The sequence below is a fragment of the Callionymus lyra genome, chromosome 8 (assembly GCF_982586985.1).
Source record: "Callionymus lyra chromosome 8, fCalLyr1.hap1.1, whole genome shotgun sequence".
Classification (NCBI taxonomy): Eukaryota; Metazoa; Chordata; class Actinopteri; order Syngnathiformes; family Callionymidae; genus Callionymus; species Callionymus lyra.
The window spans coordinates 11,265,966-11,291,527 of NC_141825.1; the positions used below are offsets into that span (position 1 = coordinate 11,265,966).

The 25,562-nt window shown below is 39.9% G+C and overlaps 1 protein-coding gene across 3 annotated transcripts in view; it reads left to right on the top strand.

Moving 5' to 3' along the window:
• Nucleotides 1–24,026, top strand: part of rassf7a (Ras association domain family member 7a) — a 36,747-nt gene extending 12,721 nt beyond the window's left edge. For 2 of the 3 annotated variants that reach the window (XM_087796683.1, XM_087796682.1), the window contains exons 2-6: nt 14,745–14,947; nt 16,532–17,454; nt 20,637–20,811; nt 20,879–20,974; nt 23,765–24,026. In XM_087796683.1, the coding sequence (XP_087652809.1) occupies nt 14,845–14,947; nt 16,532–17,454; nt 20,637–20,811; nt 20,879–20,974; nt 23,765–23,796 (1,329 nt within the window). In that variant the 5' untranslated portion in view covers nt 14,745–14,844 and the 3' untranslated portion in view covers nt 23,797–24,026. Of the gene's footprint in view, nt 1–11,940; nt 12,192–14,744; nt 14,948–16,531; nt 17,455–20,636; nt 20,812–20,878; nt 20,975–23,764 lie in introns of those variants that run through there. The other variant, XM_087796684.1, reaches the window with a different exon arrangement.
• The last annotated feature ends 1,536 nt before the right edge of the window (nt 24,027–25,562 follow it).

The following is a 25,562-nucleotide window of genomic DNA, read 5'->3' on the forward strand; positions in this document are numbered from 1 at the left end:
AAGATATTGTTGTACCTAAAGTATCGCAATTCATGTCCCATATATATCCCCAGATTCTTGCCAAGACACTGGTCGCTACATAAACAAAAAAGCCACACAGAAAGTGCACTTCACCTGTTGTACGCGAGGCAAAAGAAAAACAGACCAGACCTGTAGTTTGTCGGCTAAAAAGCTATAATTACTGAGCGGAAGGAGGGGATTTAGAGAAGGCATTTCACTGCGGTTCTGCTTTTAGATCTCAGGCCTTTATAACTTTTAAGTGCGCACCCCAGCGAGACATTGTTGTTGCTGTTAAACTGCAGGAATACCTGCTCCCATCAAAACCCACCTTAAGGCTTTTGATCTCCACTATGTGTTGTAGAGACATTTCCCTTAGAGACTGGCTCCTTGCCAACACCTCGGCATTGTTTTTCTCTCCCGTCGTAAGCAGCCTCCTTCAGGATAAGACCTTTGAAATGTCAGTTTTATTTTGGGTACAAGTCACCTGAACAAGAGGTTCATAATCATATATACCAAGGCATGTTTAGTGGACTTCTGACTGTTGTTCATTTGCTACTTTCTCATGCCTTTTCTCCAAAAGGTTAGAATTGAAAGGTAGTCTCTGGTCGATGGAAGAGAGCGTTAATATTCTAAAATGAAGCTCTTGTTTAAAGATACACACCTAAATGTGCTTGTATGCTTTCTTAAAAGTTTTACTTGTTATTTTTATTTTTCATCCAATTCGTCTGCATAGATTTTCTCTAAATCCTCAGATCTCGTTTGTCAGTTTAGACAGATATTGCTTGAAGAATTAAGTTGAAAATCTGGAAGAAAATATAACAAGATCATACTGGAAGAAGGATTGGCTGGAGTTTTCCACAAGCAATTGATATTTTAGTCACGTCAGCACAGATGGGACTACTTATTAATGTCCCATTATATAACGTCCTAATGTTTTCCTCTAATGGAGGAACACAGGAAAGCCCTTTTAAAAGTTAATATCTTAATTAAGTAAATTAAAAATCATTCAGTCATGTTGGATTTTATTTTCTATTGGCCTCCCTCCGTATGAAGTTGTGTTGGGTTTGTATAGAAACACAAATGCATATACATATCTATAGCATGGATGTCATATTCAATCACTCCAGGATCCAACAAAGTTTTGCAGAAAATCTATATTTATCAAACAGTTTGTGACCAGAATATTGCAGTATTTTGTTAACATTATTGATGGTTAGTCTATCTTAATTATCTTTTGTATCCTTTTCCTAAACACTTTTACATAACAACATCATTTTTACTCTAACTAGAAGTCTTTATATAAGTGTTGAAACTGATCATCTCTTTTTCTTAAAGATCTTTATAAGTCATGATATTAACATGAACCACCTGGTGGGCCACAAAACATGACTTGGTGGCCAGGATTTCCCCCACGTTTGCACTTGAGGGTCCTGAAGTAAACTTGAACAAATGTTGTCTACTTTGACTTCACATCTGAGTTCTTTCCAAACTCCAAACTTACATTCAAATAAACTCGAAATAACAGACACGTTAGAGTTGCAGGGCTCGCGAACACCTGCCTGTTACCTCTCTCAGTTCATTGCCCTCAAGTCTACCGTGTGCGACGTTTGCTGCCGCCGTAAACATCTGCAGACCCCCGGGGATGGTCATGTGCGTATGACCAGCAAGTGTTGTCTGCGCGGGTGAGCACCAGGTTGCACCTTTTATGCTGCGTCGACTTTCGTCGCGTGGAACTCTCACGGGCAGTAAATAACTTCAGCCGGCGAGCGGGAGAGAAGCGTGTGAGGCGGTCAAGACATCAGGAAGATGGAGAGAAAAATGTCCTCCACAGTGATGCTAAATCAATGAGAAGGATGGAGGCGGTAGAATTTGACAAATTCGCCCCAGTCTTGGAATATTGATGTGTTTCTCCAGGAACATTATAATGAAATCAAGGAGACATCACTGGTGCTGTGTGTGGCATGACGTTTTTTCTGGTTTCATGTGATGCTATTGCAGCTGTCGGCTGCGACTCCTGGTCCTAGACTGAATAGATCGGTGTAGCCTCTGCTGTCGTTGTAAAGCTGTCACTTTACAACTAGAAAAACATGTTTACAGAGCAGTTTTTACTTACACAACTGGAAGAAAATGGATGAGGTGTTCAAATAGTTTAACAAACTACAGAAGTACCTCTTCCCTTATCAGCCTTGTTTGTCGTGTTTTTATGTCAGTGTACTATATATTTAACATGAACGCTGTGATCTTGAGTCGGGGAAGGGAGACCGCTTTTTAAGCGGAGTGGATTGTGGGATATGTTCCCCATCCCATGTCCTAAATACTGGGAATAAGGCATAAATCTGAAGCTTACCTTTCCCCTATCTCATCCTGACTGTCGAAAAAAAAAAAAAAATCCTCCCCCCACCACTGCTCGGTGACGGACACGATCGTAACTCTTCTCAGAGTAATGACAGGCAGAGAGAGAGAGAGAGAGAGACTCCACACCTCCGACAAACTATAAATCAGCTCTGTGGAGAAGCCCGAACCAAAGCCCTGTAATTGTCGTACAATAACAGCAAAACTCTGCTCACTTTACTTACATGAGTTTTGTTTTTCTATATAGAAACTGTAGAAACTTTGTTAAACTAAACATATGGTTGGATATAAAGGAGTTTTAAACTAATACAACTTTCTTCTTCCTCATAAATGCACATTTGGCACACCTCACAATTGCTGCCCAGCTATAGGTACTTATTTCTTCCCAGAAAAAGGTCTTAAAAAAGGCGTTTCCCACAGTCAAAACACAGGTTTTGCTCCTTCTAAAGCTACTCTGAGGTTACAAAGCATTTTGAACTTTGATTTGTAAAACCCTTAGATATATCCCATCTTTTTTTTGAAGCCACTGTTTAATATATAGTAGAAATAAACCAATAATCAAGTATCTTTTCGTTTAGAAATGTTACAGATTCAGTACCAATAGATCTTCCTCTCTCTTTGCACTTGATGGATCTACTGACTCCTTCAAGAAACATCTTAAGACATTTTTATTCATGCAGGCTTTTCCTTGATTTTCTAGAACTCCTGTGTTGTTCTCGGTGTTATCTTGACCTTTAAAGTATATATTTTATTGAGTATTGTTTTGACTGTTTAAGCGCTTTGTGACCCTGGTCTGGAAAAGCGCTCTATAAATATAATTTACTTACTTACTTACTTACAAGGGACATGGATGATGGATTTCACCGATTATACAATATTTGCAAAACTGATGTTGAAAGAAAGAAATTTGATGGAATTGTTTGGTGAGAAAGAAATAACTCGAAGATCATTCATTTTGGTCCTGTCTAAATAAAAGACAATATCATTCGAGACCCATTATGTGAGTGAGTTTTACAAAAAGTAAAGTTTTACGGCAATTGTGCTTTGGTTTTTCTTTGGGTAGGTCTTTTCCAGGAAGTCCTGTGTAGATTTTTGCAACACAACATCATTGTTTTGTCATTGACCTTATGGACCTGAATAGTTTCAGATGGATTGAATAGGAAGTCAATCATTAGAAAACATAATGTACCAAGAGCATACTCGGTCTGGCTTTCCTCGTCCTCCCTCTCACATGAACTAGAGGTCTTCATGCTCCACTGTTTCCATGGAGGTGTTTACCTGTGTGCCTCTCTCCGAGGAGCCAGGTATGCTGGAACTCCCAAGGTAAACACCAGGTGGGTGTGATGGGAGCACTCGTGAGAAGCGGCTTGACCTTAGAAGTAGAGGTACGTCTTAAAAGTCATGGCTCTCTCTTTGTGCTCCTGGGAGTTGTTCCAAGAATGTCACAGTTAGAAACTTGGCCTTTGATTTTTCCACCCTGCGTATAATCCAAACCAGAGGTGGATGGCTTGAGTTAGTCATAGGGTTCCTCGAGGGTTCAACTCTGCAGGGGGTGTCAGATTGGAAGGTGGTGGGATTTTCAGCGTCTACCTGTAAAAACACTGATCCCGAGGAGGAGGAGGAAGTGTTTTTTTTCCCCTCCAAGCTATATCTGATGTGTGTTTTACATGCTTTTATCTTAGTGGCTGAACTTGTTTTATTTGGTTTCTTGGAGCATTCTGGTGCAATACATGCTCAAACATTCAAAACACATTCTATTTAACTTTTTTTCCCCATATGAAAAACGTAAGGTGTGTGTCAAGTGTTTCATCATTGCATTTATCTTTCAGCACACTGTTAACTGTTTGGAAAAAAACACACACACAATGAACTGTCTTGTCCTCGGTGGATGAATCAGATCCTCTCTTGTTCAGACATAGGACGCCTGTGTTCGGGCGTAACTCCAGCCTTTAAACTTCTATGTTTAAGTACAAGTTTGGTCCGACTTGATTTTTTCTTTTTTCTTTCTATCTGACGCTCGGCCTATGTCAGCGAGAGCTTTCACAAAGTGTGAAATTGAAAACCGAGTAACTCAAAAAGACGAAAAAATTGTGTGAATAATTGATAGAGAAAGCCTTGGAAGAGGAACTTTAAATAACTAATGAGTTTAGCTTTAAACCTGTGACACTGCAGGCAGGAGAATTCATAATTCCTTAATGTCACCATGAATGCTGTAAGAATAATAGAAAAAAAAAAATTGAAACAATTTATAGTGTAGCTGGAGAAAAAGTTGAAAGTTGACAGCAGGTTTTGGCAATTAATAGCAAATTAAGTTTTCTTCTGTCAAATATGTTTGCTCCTTTTTTAAATAGTTATTTGTGTCACTCTTTTGCTTCAATTAAAAGCTTCTTTTTTAATACTTCTCTGAGGTTGTACATGAGACTTCCATACGATCCCTTGGCATTAGGTAGGACTGCCTTGCAGAGTCCATAGGCACTTTCATATCATGTCCTGTGTTTTTGAAATCATTTCAGAATATTTTCTTGATAGCTTGATGCAGTCAGATGTATTTATTCAAAAAAAGTATTTTTATTTTATTCTTGAAAAAATATTTTTTAAGTATGTTGTTGAAATACTTTTTAAAAATGGAAGATTTGAAATGAAATATATTTTTTATTTGGTCCAAACAAAAGTCATTTTTGTCTACTGACTTCCTACTTTGCTACTGAAGTCCAGAACCCTGGGGATCTTTCCGTTTACCTTAATGTCACCTGCCTTCTCCCTCGCCGGGGATGTGTGTGTGAGAACTCGCCTCGCTTCTCAAATGTTCAAATGTGTGTTTGAGCCTGGCTGCGAACAAAGCAATGTCCTGCTTCCCTGGCGAAGCTTTGCTGACTCAGGTCGAGGGTATATAATTACACACGGGCACCCATCAGCTCGGAGAGAGCCGTCTTCACCGGTTCACACTATAATACACACTCTCGCGTGCACCGCGTTTTTAGCCTGCGGGCAGCCGGATCCTCCGTGGAGCTCACTTCTTGATATATGTGCAATCTTATATTATTATTATTCCCTCTATGGGCCTGGTTGGATGCATGAGTCAGCGAAGACTCGGTTACTGGTTCTGAATGGAACCTGTGAAGAAATAAGATGTGACTCATGCGTTCCGTTGGATGATTAAACAGTGTTAAGAATAGTCTATTGTACCCACGTCTGCATAAACTTATGTCGTTGTCACATGCGTTTGGGTCTGCCGTTCGGTTTATTCAAGAGCGTACCGTGGTGGCTGAGAAACATTATTTTAATTGTTGTCACTCATGTCATGTCTTGTCATTTCCTTCAACTTCAGTTGTAGTCTCATTTGTTGACAGCGTTGAATCTCTGTTCCTCATCTTAGCTTAAGCTCTTCATAGGGCATGATATCAACATGAACATTCATGTACTTTGATTTGGAGCCAACTGCCCGGCGGGCCACATTAAATGACTTGGCAAGCCAGATTTGGCCCCCGGGTCATGAGTTCGACTCACGCAAGGTCTTCAATTTTGTTTTGTTTTTTTCTAACCTGCGCTTCGGATCTGAAGCTTCAGTACGGATTCCTCTGTGTTTAAATGAACAAGTTTAACAAGCTATCTGTTATCTTTAAAATTCCATTAGCGTACTTCAAATACATTTTTCCGTGGATTGAAAGTCAGGTCTTACTTGCACTACATTTTTCTCAAATGGGTTCTTCTTCCATTTGACAGCTTCTCGAGGGCTCACTTTTCAAAAGTTGACACTGTTTCAGAACTCATTCTCATCCCTGAATTATTAAACAAGTATTTTTTTTCACGCCATGCGCGTTTGACCTCTCGCTGCCGATGAATGATAATTCCGATTTCACACTCGATCTAGATTTATGTTGCGTGACTCAGTTCATACTGACAGTCACAGGTGAGTCTTGACAGCCATGTCGAGCCCAACCGTCTCATGTGGCGGGCTTACATACGTGGCCCCGGCCTAAGCACACATTAGAAAGGGGTATTTAAGGCTTAAATGAAGTTTATCGTGCTAATCCCATGTGTTTTCTTTAAATCTTTGCAAATATTTGCTTGCAAAATATGCTCTTAACTACAAGGCAAACGCACCTCCTTCTCTAATGACTCCCCCCCCCATCCACTCTCGTTGAAATTTCACACTTTGACGGGCTAATCGTTGTAAAGGAGAACGACCGAGGCTGGAGGGAAACAACCTCGTACGCAACAATGCAGACTCAACCTTATTAGCAACGTCTCTCCGATTATTCCAAGACTCATTACCATGTCAATGGAGGGCAGACGCAGACGTACGGGGCAGGGCGGGCGCTTTCAAAGAGGTTTCAGTACAGAAGAATATTTATAAATGAATTTGGTAAGTAATGGATTATTTATCGGGTATTGGCGGAGAAACAATTGATCGTTTATATAGGATTCAAGACATATAACTTATAAACAGAAGTTTGTGGGATGGATGGATGGATGGATGGATGGATGGATGGATGGATGGATGGATGGATGGATGGATGGATGGATGTATGGATGGATGGATGGATGGATGGATGGATGGATGGATGGATGGATGGATGGATGGATGGATGGATGGATGGATGGATGGATGGATGGATATACAGCTCCTTCATGAACAATCACATTTGGTCAGTGTGAGAAAAAGTAATATTAGGGCTGTATCTGGTGTTACGATACATATCGCGTTACGGGGGCAGAAATATGATATAGTACGATGTATTGCGTTAATCTAAGATCATTACTTATGTGTTTATTATTATTTATTATTACTGTAGGAACAATATAAGATATGGAGTTTCTTTTAAATAATTTAATTTTCGGAAAAGTCGTCAACACAATAAAGAAGTAGATGACGATAAAGGATCTATTTGTATTTCACAAAAAGAAGAAATACAAGCATCTGCAGTTTATAGATTTATTAACTGTTAAGGTAAAAAAAAACTTTATTGATCCCTCAGGAGGTCTCCTTCGGGAAATTGTTTAAATTGTTGTTTAAATTTAATTGCTAAAGAGCCGTCGTGAATATTTTTGCATGTTAATTGCTAATAAGAAATTGATAAAATGCAGTTGAATACTGATACGGAAAGTTGAATAAAAACTTTGCGTTCTTTAAGACTTCTAGTCAATATTAGAGGAAAAATCAACAAATACGTTCTTGTAAATGTCAGCTTTGTTATATTTGATTTACGATGTTTACCGGTCTGATCATTAAACATGAGAAATTGTCTTATACTTGGTGATATTATGTGCGATCAGTTGTAAAACGGCATTAAAATGCATCATTACGTCTCGATATGTGAAGCACGGAAAAACAGCAGATTTCCTCCGAGGATTCATAGATCATTTAATTGTGGTGTGTAATGAGGAAGCTGGCGGGATTGTTCTTCTTCGGTTCTGTGTTTTTTTTTTACTCTCCGTGGTCCTCAAACACAATAACATCGCTCGCTCGGTAATCCGAGACCCGACAAGGAGTAGGTGGAAGAAAGAATGCAAAGCAGGCGGGCGGACACGGTGGGGATAAAAGCCAGTATCTAATGCTTTATTGCTTTTATCTGGAGCAACATGTGGTGGGTCCGGTAAACACTGCCGATGACCCGGTGATGCCACGGGCGACGAAAACAAAAGGCATGACAACATGCCCGGCGTGGAACAATAACAATGACGGCGCTGTGCAGATGACACGAGGCTAACGGTGCCAGAGCGTTTCTGTCTCTTTGAATGTTGTCTCCCTTTTTTTTTTGCCAGCCTGGTACAGAGGGCAGCGACTGTTCATTGTCCAGGGCCTGCAATGTTTAACCTACTGTGTGTGCACTTGAAGCTGCGTGGCCTTGTTTTCCCCTGATAGGGACTTCAATAAATGGAAGACACACATACCTGTTTTTGAAGAGAGGTATGCTTCTAAAGAGATAAGAAAACCTGAGCGAGCGCCAGTAAAGATAAATGAAATTGCTACCACCTCACGTGCAATCCACTAGATGAACACATGACAACGTGACCCTCCGACCTTTTTTTTTTTTTTTGCTTTTGCATGTCAGTCTCTTTTACTCGCTTTCACACACATTCGTCAACGGTGGGGCAACCTTGCACACAGCCAGGAGGCTCCAGAGTGGAAGCGTAGGATTCCTTTCAGTAACTTTAAAGGAGAAAAAAAAAAAAGAGACTTTAACCCGGGAAAACAAGACAGAAAAATATACACACTTCCTCCACCCGTGGTCGTAAACTCATTCAGCAAGTGGGGAAATAAAAAGATAAAGCAAATTAGGGTCACCTAGTTCTCCATTATGTTTGATAAGAATGTTTGTGGGGCGCGTGTTCGCAGTTTATTTGCTCTACGAGTATCGGCTTGACCTTCATCCAAAACCAAAATGGGTCAGAAGCTACCAAGTTAAAAATTATACCAGAAAAGAAACGAGAGTTACTGTCGTATTTGACATACAGTAAAAGTTGTAGTAAATATACATTCATTATTCTTCTCTGTTTGGCAAAAAACTACCTTTTTATTTGTCGTATCTTCTTCATTTTTCCATGTGCCGAACCTTTGTCTCTGGCAGCCGCAGAACTCTGTGGCAGGTTGTTGCATCTATCTGATCGTAATATCTGAGGACTGTAATAAAAGTGACATCAACCTTCCATCGCCGTGTCGCCGCCTCTCACGTTTTCGGGGGTGACTCATTGTGCTCGCGTCGTTCATCGAGGCAACTCTGTAAATACAAAGTCATGTTTACTTTTAAGAGGATTATAAAAAGTGTTCCTAGCTAGTAAATGATGCGGCGAATACTTAAATAAGAGTTATTTTTATCAGAAGGAGTACAGGTTTTTTTTCCTCACATGACTAATTATATCTCACAGGACTTGCGTTTGCGACAGGCCGTAGCCTATATTGGTAACCTCTTCCATGTCGTCGGATTAGCTCCGAGATACTCTCGAGGACCGGATGATGAAAGACACCGAGCGGGTCAGAAGAAGAAGCAGAGGGAGGACAGAACCGCACAGAACCGCTCGCGTCTCCAATCACTGCCATGTTGTCAAGCCACCCCTTTTTTTTCTCATCTTCATCTATGTGCCGCGGCTTCTTTCTCTTGTCAGCGCCGGCGCGTGTGCGTGTCGTCCTCGCTGTCACTCTTTCCAGCTTTTTCATCATACATCATGAATTGCCTGTTATCTTTATTTAATTCAGAGAGGCTGCCTCTCTCCCGAAGAGTGCCAGTCTGAGTGGGAGATGGATGGTGAAAGGTTCAGGTTGCTGATTACCTCGCTCCCTCTTTATTCTTTTTTTCTTCTTCCGCCTCTCTGTCAACAGAGTTCTGTTTCACCTGAAACTGTGGATGCACTGGTGGGCGGGGTCAGACAGAGGTTGGATTTAAGAAAGATTGTCTTCTCGTGGACGGAAAATGTATGGCGTTCAAAGGTTTTGTGCATTTGTGAAAACCGTACTTTGTCATTTATTCCCTCTAAGCTTTGATTCTACTAGTTAACATCTATTTAAAGCTTGTGTCTGACTAGAGGAGAGTATTAGCAAGAATCTGATGTCCTTGATTTTCTGGAACTCCTGTGTTGTTCTCAATATTATCTTGATTTTTAAAGTATATACTTTTTTGAGTATTGTTTTGATTGTTAAAGCGCTTTGTGACCCTGGTCTGGAAATACGATTACTTACTTATGATACGATTATATTTTGCGATATTGTAGGAACAAGGGATGAATTTGTAGCAACTGGCGATGCAGAATTTAAAAACTGCATCACTCTTTACATCAACAAGTCATAACTGCTTTCATTTGTTTTGAAAATTAAAACAAGTCAAAACATCGGCTTTAAAAACTGCTGGAGTCGACTGTATCCTCTCATCCTCAGTAGGTTTAATTGCAACACAAAAATGAACTCTGTGAATATTTCTTTGTTAATGGTAAATTCAATCAAAAAATTGAATTTACCACACTTTGAATTACTTTTTTTTTTCAATTATTAGTAAGATATGAAGACCTCAGAAGAGAGAAATGAAAGTAATTACAAACATAATGGTGCCTTGTTGTAAAAAATCCAAACCATCAGTTTAACTAGCTAATGTGTGTGTGCTAAGGTGTCAATATATTCAAATTTTCAATTAGATTTGCTGTGGATTTATTTTAATTTATCAGGAGTAGCCCTCTTTTTAATCATCTTTTATTTTGCATAAACAAACTTGGCAGTAATATTGAAAGGTTATTAAATTGATTATTTTCTTTTTTTCGGCGTGTCTTGGCGCTCTAAATTACTATTACAACTTATGCCTTTAAGTTTTGTTGCAAAGTCATTTAAACTGATCGGGACTAGCAACCTTCAAGCCGACCATACAGGTGGTCTGTGCTCTACTTGCTCACTGGTCGCACTGGTTGTATATCTTTAAAACTAGACGTTCATGTTATTAAACTACTTTCAGGAAGTTATTGGGTGATCTGCACGGGTCTCCAATGATATAAATACAATAAATGTAGGGCAGTACTATTGTGTGTATATACAGTTTATATAATGTTTATATATATATATATATATATATATATATATATATATAAACATTATGAGTCAATGCACTCTTTTTTGCAGCATTTTTTTTGCAGTTTAATAACTGAAATTCCTTGAATCAACACACTTACCCTTTAATATTTGCTCTCGGCAAACTCCAGAGATTCTTTCGTACATCTAAGGTCAACATAGTTACGTAGAGCAGTGGAAAAAACTAGCTACAAAAGAAACTTTTTTTCTCTTAGATCTGCTAACCATTGTTGTCTCTGGCTTGTTTGGTGTACTCGTGTAATGGTGATATAACTGATGGTTCAACATCATCGCTGTGCCTATAAAAACAAGTCTTCCTGTTGACAGTGAAAACACTCGCCCCGTCGGAACCCAACTTCTCACATTTCAACCTGCCTCGTACAAAGTAGAACATTCTTTTCTTTGCGGAGAAAATTGCGAGTCAAGTAAATCTTTGTCATATTTCACAGCTTCAAGTCAAGAGTCTCGTCCGTCAGGAGGAACCTCTCATAAATTTGAGCTGGCTCCGCGACATAAAAGTCACATTTCCTCGCCGCTAAACTCTCTCAAACACATTTCTCAGAGCAAGTGGAGTGTGTTTGTCTTTTATCTGATGCGGCAGAAGACTCCAGCTAAAGCGGATGTCTGGTTCTCACTATTGTCGTTTCTTTTTTTCTTCTGTGACGGAGAGAGAAAAGACAGCAACCTGAGACTAGCAGACCTGTTTGTTTCCTGTTCAGACACATTATCACATTTCACCATCCAGCTGGGACAAAGACCCGAAGCGTCACGGGAGACGTTCTGTTTCCCTTGCCTTCATTTGAATCGGGTTCAGTAGCAGCAAGTCCAGGCTTTCTGTAAAAAAAAAAAAAGAAAGTTTGTTCAAATACCAAAGTAGATGATTATCTCCGGACAGTATGACTCAACCGGTTGAATCATTGCAGGAGAGAACACTGTGTGCTGCGTTACAGGGAAATATTGACATTTTCTTCTGGGTTGGAATTCGGATGTTTTAGTTTGACGAGCACTCCCATTTCATATCAGGTTTCTGTCCAGATGAGTTCACGTCATGTTGTCCGTGAAAAGAATTTCAAGCGCGTTTTCAAGATGAACTGTATCTTTGAAGTTTTATTTTTCTACACCAGAGTTTGTTTTCTGGGGTCTTAAACAGCTGTGATGGCACCTGGATGAGGCAGGTGCTTGAAGAACTTTTAATCTTTTTTTTAACAAGGAAAGAAGGAATTCTTATTGCTGGTTGATGAAGTCTGTGCGTTCCACCTGTGATTGACAGCCACTGGAACTGAGCCAGGTGAGCGTCGTAGCTACTGCAGTGTCTCTATTAATGTCATTCTCCATCATATTCTCTGTTACTTTTTTACATTTTTCATTGACTGTTGCGATTTATCTTTGGGTCAAGAGAACTCCCTTAAAACAAGGGGTGTGTTTTTTGACAAGAATCCGTATTAAGATACATCGATACAATATATTTAGATACTGAAGGAACAACGCTATATTTGTAGTATCGTCCAAGTATTTCTGACTAAGATATAAGTGATTTTTATTTCGAAACATCGGCTTTTAAAGCAGCCCGGGTCGAATGTATCCTCTCGTCCTCAGTCATCGGCCTAGATCTCACAGGATTTCTTTACATTCGTTTGTTTAGCGACGGAGGACATGATGACTGCTGCCATCTAGCGGCTGGAAGTTTAATTGCGGAATTAAACGCCACAAATATGCAACTAAGATGAAAATGAAACATCATTTGAATTATTTTTCAAATAAATTAAGAAATCAATACATTGCTGTTAAAACTGATTCAGTATTGTGAAGAAAGATATTCAATATAATAAGAGAAAATCTTTCTTACTCCCCTACTTAACACTCTGAAACACTGCGAAGGCGACTAAAACATGTATACACTTGTTCTTTTCTCGACACTTTTCTGTAATTCTGAAAGTGTAAACACTGTTTTTCGAACGACAGACTCACTCGAGTTGCTCCACTTTTGCTGTCTGTTCCTTTCGGCGCTAAGCTATCATAACAGCTTTGAAGGAGGGCAGCGGAGCGTTTAATTGGGTTACAGATTGGTATTTATGCTCCCAGGTCCACCACTCACCGACAGAGCTCTTAACTATAAACTTAAGAACATCACAAAATACAACTCGGGCTCGTTCCCCCGTCCAGCTGTGGGGCCCCCGAGATTTACAATTCAACGACGCCTCCCTTCAGCGAATATTATCCTTGACGCCGGCTTATTTTTTATTTGTAACTTTCTGCGGTGAACGTGAGGCAGGCAGTGTTTCCAGGCTTATTGTTTTAGTTTAGTAAACAGGTTGTGACGTATGTTAGGCAAAGCTTTCGTCATCTTCTCCTCCTTTGACAAACTAGCAACAATATAGTTGTCATTGTAAACACCTCCCAGTAGAGCATCTGTACGTCGACAATGTTATTATGTAGGTGAAAATATTGACATAGTTGCTGGTCATGATTTGCATATAACAGCTTTGTGCTCCTCTCTTTTTTTTTACTTACTTTACTGCAGTTTTGTTTACTTCTATTTGTGTACTTTCATTTACTCAGTTGTTCTTCGGAAGACTTTAACTTTCTTTTCTTTTCTTTTTTCATAAACGATTGTAGTTCAGGCTTGTCCAAAGCCCTTGATTATATTTCACTGTCTCTATTATAAATCTTATTATTCAAAACAAATAATAAAAAACGCAAGATAATTAACTGTAAAAATAACATTTTTAAATGTCACACAAGCTTTTTATGGCAAATAAAAATGCCAAGGGTCGATGCTAATTGCTAAATATTTTTTTGTTTGTTAAACTGGTTGTAGATATAGGTTCTTTTTTTTTTATCGATCAATATGTCAACATATATATGTATTTTTTTCACTTTACTGTATCTTTTATTAAAAAATAATAATAATTCACATTTATTTGGCTTTTTAAATCACATCTTTATTTTCATCATAGTTATTTTATGGTTTATGTGTTATTAAAGTGTGTGTAAGATAGATTGGAATCCCGCAAGATCCAGGCAATGACTGAGGACGAGAGGATACAGCTGCTTTTAAAGATGACGCTTCTGACATATTTTGGCTTTCAGTTCTATCAATTCAACTAAAAGAGAGTTAAACAATCACAAGATGGGACATAAAATTTAAGTGTCCCCTAAAATTGTTCCGAAAATGATCCAAGTGTATCGAAATTTAGCGTATTGTGAGCTGAATAATATCTGTATTGAATTGTGTCAGATGAGTAGCTAGTGTAGTTACTAACTACTTTTGCGACCTCTAAAACAGTTAATTTACAATGACACTGTGTATTTTTTCATTGTAAGACTCTTAAGTGGTGGGTCACTGTTACTTGTACTTTGTTTTTGTAAACCAAACTGTAAGTAAGTAAGTAAGTAAGTAAGTAATATTTGTAGAGCGCTTTTCTAGACCGGGGTCACAAAGCGCTTAAACAATCAAAACAATACCCAATAAAATATATTCTTAAAACAACACATGCCCTTCTTCTAATCCTATCTTTACTTTAACTTCAAAGGTTTATTTTGTCTACATAATTAACCTTTCACGTCCATCTTCAGATGGAATGGTGTCACCAACTCCGTTTTTTATTGTTTGTATCAACAGTCCAAATAAATCCGATTTTTTAAGCAACAGGTTGTGTGTATGTGTTGCCAACAGGTTGTGTCATGTAGGATGTTGGTTCACTCTTACATCATTGTGTGCTCGTTAGCCGGCGAGCGAGCCCGGCATCGGGTCCCCGAGCTCTCCAGGGGCGCTACTTCTGTAACCACCATCTTTTTCTTCACAGTTCTAAGTTTGCTCCTCTTTTTTTTTCCCTCGCAGAGTCCATGCCGTGCAGCTCTGAGCGGGACCCGAAGCTCCAGTGAGATCGGTTCAGAAAGGACGAGCGTCGACCCTTGACCCCCCCCCCCCCACCGCCCCGATGGAGCTGAAGGTGTGGGTGGACGGAGTGGTGCGGGTGGTGTGCGGCCTGTCGGAGGAGACCTCCTGCCAGGACGTGGTCATCGCTCTGGCTCAGGCCATAGGTGAGGACATCGGTCATCGGAACCTGAAGTTCCGTTCAACAATGAATCGCTCCAGTCATTTCACTCTCCAGTGATCTGGACCGCGGACAGGATTATCAAGCGGGTCATTTCAGAGTCAGTCCTGCCTCGGTACCCGCCGCGCACACGTTGTAGCCACGAGCCGCAGCATCTCCGCACAGCTCCAGATTTAGCTTCCACGAGCGAGCAAATCATTAGGGAGGATTTGTCCTGATTTCAAGGTCCTTGTGGAAACTTGGGTTGATTTGAATGTTTCTTACACGAGTTGTGAGTTTTAAACAGATTCTGGTTCTGCATCATAATGAATCACCTGCTGCTGTTTAGTTTTTTTTATCAAGTCACACCTTTATTTTTTTTAACCAAATCAAGATGTGAGGAATGACTTAAAGCAACAATATGTAACATTTTTCTCAAATGTTCTGTAATGATTTGTTTAAGTTTGAACCATCAACCATAACAATCAAACTACTTTACAGCAGTAGTTCTGTGTCTTCATATGAAGTACTTTTTAACGTTACATGGAAGACAAAAAAAGCCTTTATCTTGTCTTGACCACAAATGATTGGAAAGGAGGTTCCGCAACATTGCAGTTACACTGTTTTGACACTCGGGGGAGCCATAAGCGATGTTTTCAATCTTACGTGTTGCTGCTTTAAGGAATTTGTTTTTATGAATAATAACATCAGCCTCTCTATCGTCACTTCTTTATTGACGGAGAGTGTCTAAAAAAATGTCCTAAATCCAGGTTTGATTCTACGGATTTATAAATATATATATATTCAAATTTTCTTAAAACAAATCTTGACGTGGGAAATTCAGAAAGTCAAATGTATTTTGGGGAAATTGTTTAAATATTGTCCAAAAACATGGTTGTTCAATCAATTGTTAAATGTTATCTGTGTTTAAACAACAAAACAATTTAAGTAAGTAAGTCATTTGTATTTATACAGCGCTTTTCCAGACCAGGGTCACAAAGTGCTTATACAATCAAAACAATATTCAATAAAGTATATACTTTAAAGGTCAACTGTAGACTATTAGTCAAAACCAATTCTTGAATTATAGAAGTTGTTTGCTTGATGGCGTCCTTTTTTTTTTTTGGTATGACTTTCATGCTTTCATTTGTTTAGAAACCAAAAATTTGCACAAACATCTGCTTTAAAAGCTGATTGTATCCTCTCGTCCTCAGTCATTGCCAGGATTTCATTGTTCCTTGAGTCTAGAGGACGTCATTTCTTCTTCCATCGAGTGATCGGAAGTTCAATCGCGACAATGACATGTCGTGATAATCGAATTATTATATTTTATACACACTTTATTGAAGTATAAACCATAAAAAATGAAATGATTTGAAATCCAAATAAAAAACGAACGATGTATTTGATGCACTTGTGTTGAATATTGATGCGGTATCTTGAAAAAAATATTGCAATGCTTTAGTATATATATTTGTGGATATTTTCTTACAGCCCTGATCCACCGTCTCAGTGCTTTTCTAGTGGATGTTAAAAGTTGCATCGCTTGTCTCGTGTTAAGTTGTTAATTCTGATCCGTCCTCGTCCACAGGTCAGACCGGTCGCTACGTTCTGATCCAGCGTCTGCGCGACACCGAGCGGCAGCTGCTGGCCACAGAGAAGCCTCTGGAGTCCCTGGCGAAGCTGGGCCAACATGGCAGCGAAGTCCAGTTCTTCCTCCGCCGGACCGGCCCGAGCAGCAGCGACGCTCCGGCGCCCAAACAAGACGGCAGGTCGGCCCCTCTGCCGGCCCCCAAATATCCGGAGCTGGACCCGTCCAAGCGCAGCCAGCCCAAGAAGGCCCTCACGTTCAACCTCGGACCGTCGACCTCGCCCCGATCCAAGCCCCTCAAGAGATCGCCCCGAGACTCCCCGGAGCAGAGAGCGTCCCCGTCCCCTTCGTCCAGCACCTCCTCCATTCACACGCAGTCCCCCTCGCCGTCCCCGCCGGTGGTGGGCCCGTCCAAAGACGAGGTCTTCAGGCGGGTTCTCCAGCAGCAGGAGAGACTGAGAGCCATGGAGGCTCAGCTGGAGTCCCTGGAGATGGAGTCGCACAGCTTGGATGGCGCCGCCTCGTCCCCTTGTCCCTCGCCCGACGCCCACCTGCACGGAGACCTGGACGCCTTAGAGCAGGCGCTGCGCAGGAACCACGCCGAGCTGGCCCACGAGCAGTACTGGGAGGAGGAGCTGCAGGCGGAGCTGGAGCGCGAGCGAGGGATGAAGAGGAAGCTCGGCGAGCTCCACGCCAAGCTGGACGACTGCGGGAGGAGACTCCACGACTTCTCCGTCCGCTCGACCCTGCTGGAGCAGGAGCTCCAGAGGGAGAGCCAGGCGGAGTGGAAGGACCAGGGGCCGGAGGAGTCCCTGGAGTCGGCCAGGTCGGAGCTCCTGGGCCAGGAGAGGAACGGCGGCGAGATAGAGGAGCGGCTCCACGAGACGGATCGCGCTCTGGGGAAGGCGGAGTCTCTGCTGCAGGTAAGGAGAGAGGTCTCGGTCGTGGAGAGAGGCCTGTGAAGTCCGCACACCCCACATCCCTCTCCTGCACCACCAGCAGACACAAGAGACAGCACCAGACACGCACCTCACACGACACGTGTTACCCTCGGAAAAAAGTCGAACCGCCTGAAGAACAAACTTAGTCCGGAGAGGAACCGGTTCGCCCAGAACCGTGTCGTGTACATATTCTGAGCCTCTCGTCACATCGTCGCATCGTTGGTCTGCCGTGACACACCCGGGGTCTGACCCCCGATCTGGAACCTTTAACAAGAACACTGTCTTGTTGTCTCATCTTTTCCAAGATGACCTGTGTTAACGGACGATTGTGTTGTCGTTGTGAGTCGATCAAAAGTGTACATTAACCCAGTCCTCAGGGACGCCGTTGTTTCCTTTAATATAAAATAAAAACATTTTTTTACTCAATAATGTATCCGATTGAAATACTTTAAATTAAGAACACACAATTAAAAGTACATTAATAAGTACAAATACAGATACTAGGAGTACATTTACTCAGTGTTGACACTTAATAACTTTGAATAATTGAATATTCAACTGAGAAGTCAATATTCTAAGCTAACTCCGTAGACCTACTTTTTTCAAAAAACAAAGTATTGTGTAACTTTGAAGTAGGTCAAACTTGAGGCTTCACAAATATTACGTACAATAAATAAGATCAGGTGTAAGAGAAGACCTTATATGGCAACTTCCTATCAAAGTTGTAATCTTTTAATAGTTCAATTCACTCTGAACTTTTTTATCATTTGAGTTCTGTTTTTTAACTAATGTTGTTTCTTAATCAGGAACGTTGGAACGGATTAAAAACTGTCGTACTGTAAGAATTTCTTAATATATTCACGCTTTATAAAGAAAGATATGTGTTAACATAAGTGAAAATTCTCATTAAAATAAAGATAAAAATGATGGAAATTGTTAAAATATGGCAAAAGAAAGAATGAAAAATGATTAAAAAATGTACTTTATTTAAAAAAAAAACCCACACAAAATAGGGTTTTAAGTATAAATTTGAGGATTGAAAAGTACGCGCAAACAAGGAATTGTATTTATTTTAAACTAAATAAAAACTAAAGCTCCCGAAAAGACACTTCACCTGTGTTTACCATTTGTGTTTCCTAAAAAGGGGCAGATTGTGACGAGGGGTCCGGTCCGGTGGGCTCGGGAGTAATGGCCCGGCGCTCGCACCAGTGTAATTAAAACCTCGTTAGCTCGTCAGCGAGTCGTCCTGTGAGACACGCCGCCTTTTCGAGAGACGTTTTCATCGGAATAACCTGCAGGAATGAGATGGAAAAAAAAATCAAACGGTTGGATTCAAAGTCACCTCTTTACTATTACAAGAGCAGCCGAGCTAATGTCAGCGTCAACATCATTATGTTCTCGGACATGTGTTTGTGTCGAAACATGGATGAAGTACCAACACAAATGTGTGTGTCATCCATCAACTCAGCTGTTGCTGTCAGACTGCTGAGGTGTTTATGGACACGGCGTTCCTGTCATTAGGTTAATGGACTCAGACCTCAGGGGTTGCTGGTACAAACGCGGCGTCATGTGTGAAAACGCATCGATTCACAGTCCTGTCCGTGGTCTGATCCGAGGTGAATCCTCCTCTGAGAATGAGGAACATCTTGGAGAATCAGGGCAGATGAATAACAGCACCTCCTGGAGTTGAATTGATGACAGCGAGAGAAACAGTCCAGAGACGCGTTTCTCCTTGAATATAACCTGCGGCGTCTGCCGCCCCCTGTTGGTGTTCACTTGTAACTGTTACCTGCGACCATATGTTCCCACCTCAGGCTTACATCCTACATGAGAGTTTCAATTTAAACTTTTGATCATGTATTATTGGATGGTGGGATTATTACATTTTATCAAAACTTTCAAATATCGCATGCTTTAGACCCTGGCTCCTGCAAGAGTTTGCATGCGGATGTCTGTCATTAAACTTGGAGAAACCATGACTTTCTAAGAATCCCCCAAAAATCCTTATTGCCAGTAATGTAAAACAAAACAATAATAATAAGAAAATATAAAGTAAAATGATTTAAACAAAATTAAATGAAAATGATTGTAACTTATTGCCAGCTAAAGTCAAAAGAGAAGGTACTAATTTGCCAATATTTAAGATGGAATATTAAATGAGATCAAATACAATAAAAGTAAGATTAATAAAGTAAAATGTTATGGTGCTAATTTGTTTTACACACCAGAAAAAGTACATTTTATGGGATTATTAAAAGTCAAACTTCAGACCGACATAGATCTGTTTTTTTTAATAAAACGTGTTTTGGCTAAAATGGAAATAGATAAATGTTCATGTTGATATTGTGACCTATTAAGATGCTTGTGTGAAAGATTAGAAAAAGAATGATCTTTGTCAACATTTACACCAGAACTACAAATAAGTGTAAAACAAAAAAAATCACGCCTGAGGATGCCAATTTTTTACATGAAGGATTCCTCAACAATAAATATCTAAGAAAAGCACTGAGAAAGTGCATACCTCTGCCAATGGCCTCATTTCACACAACCCTAGAATTAAACTAGTTAACTAGCTGTTAGCACTTAAGCTTTCCATAGTTTTTCTATCACTACTTGTTTTTTATATGAAGGTATTGTCACTATTTTAAAACGTAATTTAAATACTTTCCCAACTTTTTGGGTCAATAACAGAAAATAAATATTGTGTTAAAGACAGGTAAAGGATTAGTAGTCGACAGTATCCTCTCATCCTCAGTCATCGCTGGGATCTAGCAGGATTTCATTTCGTTTTGTTTTAAACCAACATATGTCAATAATATCAGCTGTGAAAGCCGCTGTAGTCGTCCTGTATCCTCTCATCCCCAGTCATCATTTAATAGTTCCTTAAGCTGTGGAGGACGTGATGACTGCTGCCATCTAGCGGCTGGAGTTAAATCGCAACACAAAAAAAATGAACAAATGCTGTGAATATTCAAATAGTAATTGTACATTTAAAAATGGTGTTATTTTATTTTACACACAATATTGTTATAATAACACTATAAGGGAAATAACAAAAAAAAAGTGCAGTGCAGTTGAATCACGATATTGTGGAGAAAAAAAAATATTTTCTTATACAACTATTAGATTCTCTAAACATTATGGTCTGTCTCTCCTCGTCTCAGGCCAAGCAAGACGAGCTGGAGGAGCTGAACAAGGAGCTCCGTCAGTGTAACCTGCAGCAGTTCATCCAACAGGCCGGCGTCCTGCCCGCTCACTCGCACTCGCGCACGGACCTGCAGGAGCAGCTGGAGCAGCTGGAGCTGGCCCACCTCCTCCAGGAGGGCTACCAGAACGGAAGTAAGACCTCGTGAGACGTCTGGTTGTCTCGTGACCACCGTGTTGACCGTGTACGTCTGTCTCGCAGGCCTGATGGAGTCTCCGCCCCGACCCACCGCCAAACAGTTCCTGGGTCACCCTCGCAACCTGCAGAACCCTCTGGTGTCCAGTCTCAACCCCGAGGGTGTGTATGTGTGAGACCTCCTGCTGCTTCTCCCCCCCGTCCAACCCTGCTCTGCTCCTCCTCCTCCCCTGGACCTCCCTCCGGTCCTTCCTCTACTCCGGCTTGGTGTGGCTCCGGCGTGCTCTGGTGTTGGTTCTGGTCTTTGTTTGGTGGAGGGTCCTAGCTGAGTTCTGCACTTACCTTCTCAGGCTGCATCCACACTGCTGCTCACGCCTAAAACTCACAAGTGGTTCTCGGTCTCTCTGTAGTCAAAACAGTGGTCGGTGCGCCCCCCACAGGAGAGGCGGCGCAACGACAGGTGCAAACAGACAAGAAAATAATCCGCTAAATAAAAACAAGTTTAAAAATATTCCCTTTAAGTACATAATAGTCTCTTAATCTATTTTTTTTCTTGTTCACAAGGGTCTTTAAACACACCTCACTTGTTTTTTTTCCTCATTTTTATACTCAAACTTACTTTACAGAGTATCTATAAAAACAACGGGTTACATCATAAAATATATATTTTTTCAGGATGTATTTTTGCAAAGTATTTTTAGAGGTTGCAAAAGGATGTAGATGGTCAGGATATGTTTGCACTGTAGAAGAAGATGAGGAGGGGATTAAAAAGTAGTATCGTAAAGGATTGATCTTTAAGACTTAAAGTATTTTCACAAAAAAACATAGTTTGTTAAATGTCTGCTGTAAATATTCCTCAACAATAAATATCTAAGAAAAGCACTGAGATATTGCATACCCTTGCCAAGGGCCTCATTTCACATAACCCTAGAATTAAATTAGTTAACTAGCTGTTAGCACTTAAGCTTTCCATTTTTTTATATGAAGGTATTGTCACTATTTTAAAATGTAATTTAAATACTTTCCCAACTTTTTGGGTTAATAACAGAAAATAAATCTTGTGTTAAAGACTGGTAAAGTATTAGTAGTCGACTGTATCCCCTCGTCCTCAGTCATCGCTGGGATCTCGCAGGATTTCATCCTTTGCCGCCATCTTGTGGCCCCAATTTTAAATGCAACACAAAAAATGACCGAACGTTTGTTGAATGTTTCCTGTAAATCTTTGTTTAAAGAAGAATCCCCTAACAATAAAGATCAAAGAAAAGCACCAAGACAGTGCATACCTCTGCCAAGAGCCTCATTTTTACGCAACCTCCTTAAAAAAACACAACATAAATGTTTGACTTTAAGAAGAAAGATAGATAGATAAAACTTTATTGATCCATCTGGAGGTCTCCTTCGGGAAATTGTGATATAGAAGGAAAAAACATATTTTTTATTCTTGTGTTTTGCCCTTTTTTTATTAAGAATATTTCCATAAAAATGCCATTTAAATCAAATTTTTATGACCTTTTATTACTGAAAAATATAGCTATTTTTGTCGAAGAATGAATAACAAAAACTGACAAAATGATTTAAAAATTCTACTTCCAAAATGAAATAATTAGTTCTTCTTCACCGAAAGAAAACATGACATTTTTAACTAATGTTTTGACACGGATGAGACTCACTCCAGATCATTTCACTCTTGAAAACTGAAGCCCCGGCAGTGTGGATGTAGACCCGAGTGACTCCGGTGTCAACCGTCCTTGGCTTTAACTCTCCAGATGTTTCCTCGTCATCTACCTCTGGTCACTAACTTCCTGCTTCTCTCCTCCACTGATGTCAGAGATCCAACTGTCAATCACTGGAGATCTGCTTTAAGACGAGGACTAACAATATCTTGATTTCATTCCTGGAGAAGTAGTGACATCTCTGAACGGTGCCACTAGTTTCTCTGATAATGACTTTTGTGGAGTGAAATAAATGTTTATTTTCTTGTACTGGGATGGTTTTCACTTCCAAAGAGCAGGAGCTTCTTTTTTTTCTTTAAATGTACAACAAAAGTATCTTCCACTGTGTAAACAACACACGGACGTGTCTTTCTCGCTCCACTGGCTTCTTTTTTTTCACCTTTATTCAGTGATTTATAGGAAGTTTTCCTGGTGTTAACATCACTTTTTTGACTTGTCACGACCATCACATGTGCCTGAGAGAGAACACAAGTCAGTCAAAGTAACACAAATGTGTCTAAACACAGCACTTTAGAAATGTGTCGGAACATTTTAACATTTTAAAAAATGTCCAGTTTTGTATTTCATTTTCTTCTTGTGCTGGTTCAACCGATGGAGGCGTAAATGATGCGTTCAAATGCAGCTAAACTTAAAAAAAAAAGGAAATTATGTTGCATTTAAAGGTCAACGCTGTGATGCCTTCACTGACCAGTTGGAGGCTTTTATTGATCATGAAACGCTTTTTTAGCGGTAGGAAAAAACCAAATCATCCTAATAAATGTGACTTTTGTTCACTTAAACTTAACTTAAACACACTATATTAAAAGAAAACTCTGAATTACAGAGATGCACTTGAACGCATCATTTAAATCCATCTAGTGGCCCAGCAGGAATTGGATACAATATATTATTCATAAATAATTAAAAAAACAAACACATTTTTACTTTGTTCTCATTCAATTCAGTGTCAAATCAATGTCCCAGCTAGTCGGGGTGACACCCTGAACCAGTCACCAGCTCACGAGTGTGAAAGAATGAATCAATCAATCGATAAAATCAATATGATTAATCAATCAATCAAACGGCTGTGAAGGTGTCCTGATCAATTTGTTGGTGAAAAGTCAAAGTTTACTCGTTGACACAGGTTCGCCCCGGCACTCCCCCCGAAGTGTGTGACAGCCCAAAAACAAACAAAAAAAGACGGGATGATCATCCCCACTCACTTTTGTGTGTCTTGCAGTCCTGACATCGCGAGAGTCGTCATGGAGATAAGACACGGAGCCGCACCTCACTGTTCACCGTCTGCTCTTATTTAACTGTGTAACCGTCGTGTAGACATACTGTATGTATATATTTACATATAAATATATAAATAAGACGAATATATTTCCAGGAGTTTTGCTATTGTAAACACTGCAAAAGTATGAACTGTATCATAATTTAGGAAAACCTTTGACTAGAGCAATTATTACCATGTATTTAATTATAATAAAAAATGTAAATCGCTCAAAACACCTGTGTCTGTGTTTGTTTCTTTTTTTCAAGTTATTATCAATGTGTTGTTTTTGATTTTAAATATCAAGTTTGTTGAAAAAGAAGCGAGTGGTGTTTTAAAGTGTGTTTATTACTTTTAACATTTTCACATGTGTCGCCGGGGCAGCAGCTGAAGAACAGAAGGCCAAACTTTTGTCTCTCGAGATCTCTGTGGCATTTAGATTTCCTTAGGGGCCACATATATATAGATGGATGGATGGATTGATGATGGATAGATGGATGGATGGATAGATGGATGGATGGATGGATGGATGGATGGATGATGGATAGATGGATAGATGGATAGATGGATGGATGGATGATGGATGGATTGATGATAAATAGATAGATGGATGGATGATGGTCGATGGATGATGGATGGATCGATGGATGATGGATGATGGATGGATGATGGATGATAAATAGATGGATGGATGGATGATGGTCGATGGATGATGGATGGATAGATGGATTTTTTTAGAATCCCTTATTAGTCCCGCGAGGGGAAATTCAACCATGATGGATGATGGATGATGGATGGATGATGGATGATGGATGATGGATGATGGATGATTGATGATAAATAGATGGATGGATGGATGATGGTCGATGGATAATGGATGATGGAATGGATAGATGGATGGATGGATGGATGGATGGTGGATAGATGGATGGATGAATGATGGATGATGGATGATGGATGGATGGATTGATGATGGATGGATAGATGGATGGATGGATGGTGGATAGATGGATGGATGGATGATGGATGATGGATGGATTGATGATGGATGGATAGATGGATGGATGGATGATGGATGGATGGATGGATGGATGGATGATGGATGGATGGATGGATGGATGATGGATGGATTGATGATAAATAGATGGAGAAACAAGTGATCGTTTATATAGGATTCAAGACATATAACTTATAAACGGAGGTTTGTGGGATGGATGGATGGATGGATGGATGGATGGATGGATGGATGGATGGATGGATGGATGGATGGGAAAACATAAACAAAAATACTGACATAAAAAGAGAAAATGTAATGTAATGGATGTAATAAGGATATTCAAAAGTGTAATTATGTTTTGATAATATAAATAATTTAATTGTTAATTACTGCTTGTAAATACAAATTACTTACTTACTTGTATCTATATTTTATTAAATTAAATAATAATAAAAAAAAAATCAATATTACAAACAAAAACAGGAATTGAGAAGAAATAAAAAAAAGAAGAAAATATAGGTTTAAAACATGTCATATTTAGATTTGAACTGAAAATTGAGGAATAAATGAATCTTGTTACATCAATAACATTACATTTACTCTGACCTTGACGAGGGTAATATTTATAAAGTCAAAGGGCTTTGGCCAGGTCATCCCTTGCATGTCATGGGTCTGTCCCGGGGCCTCCCCCAAATGGAATGACATTCTTAAGAGGCTACAAGGATCTACTGTTAATGTGTCAAATTAAAGGCCCGGCCTGCCAAG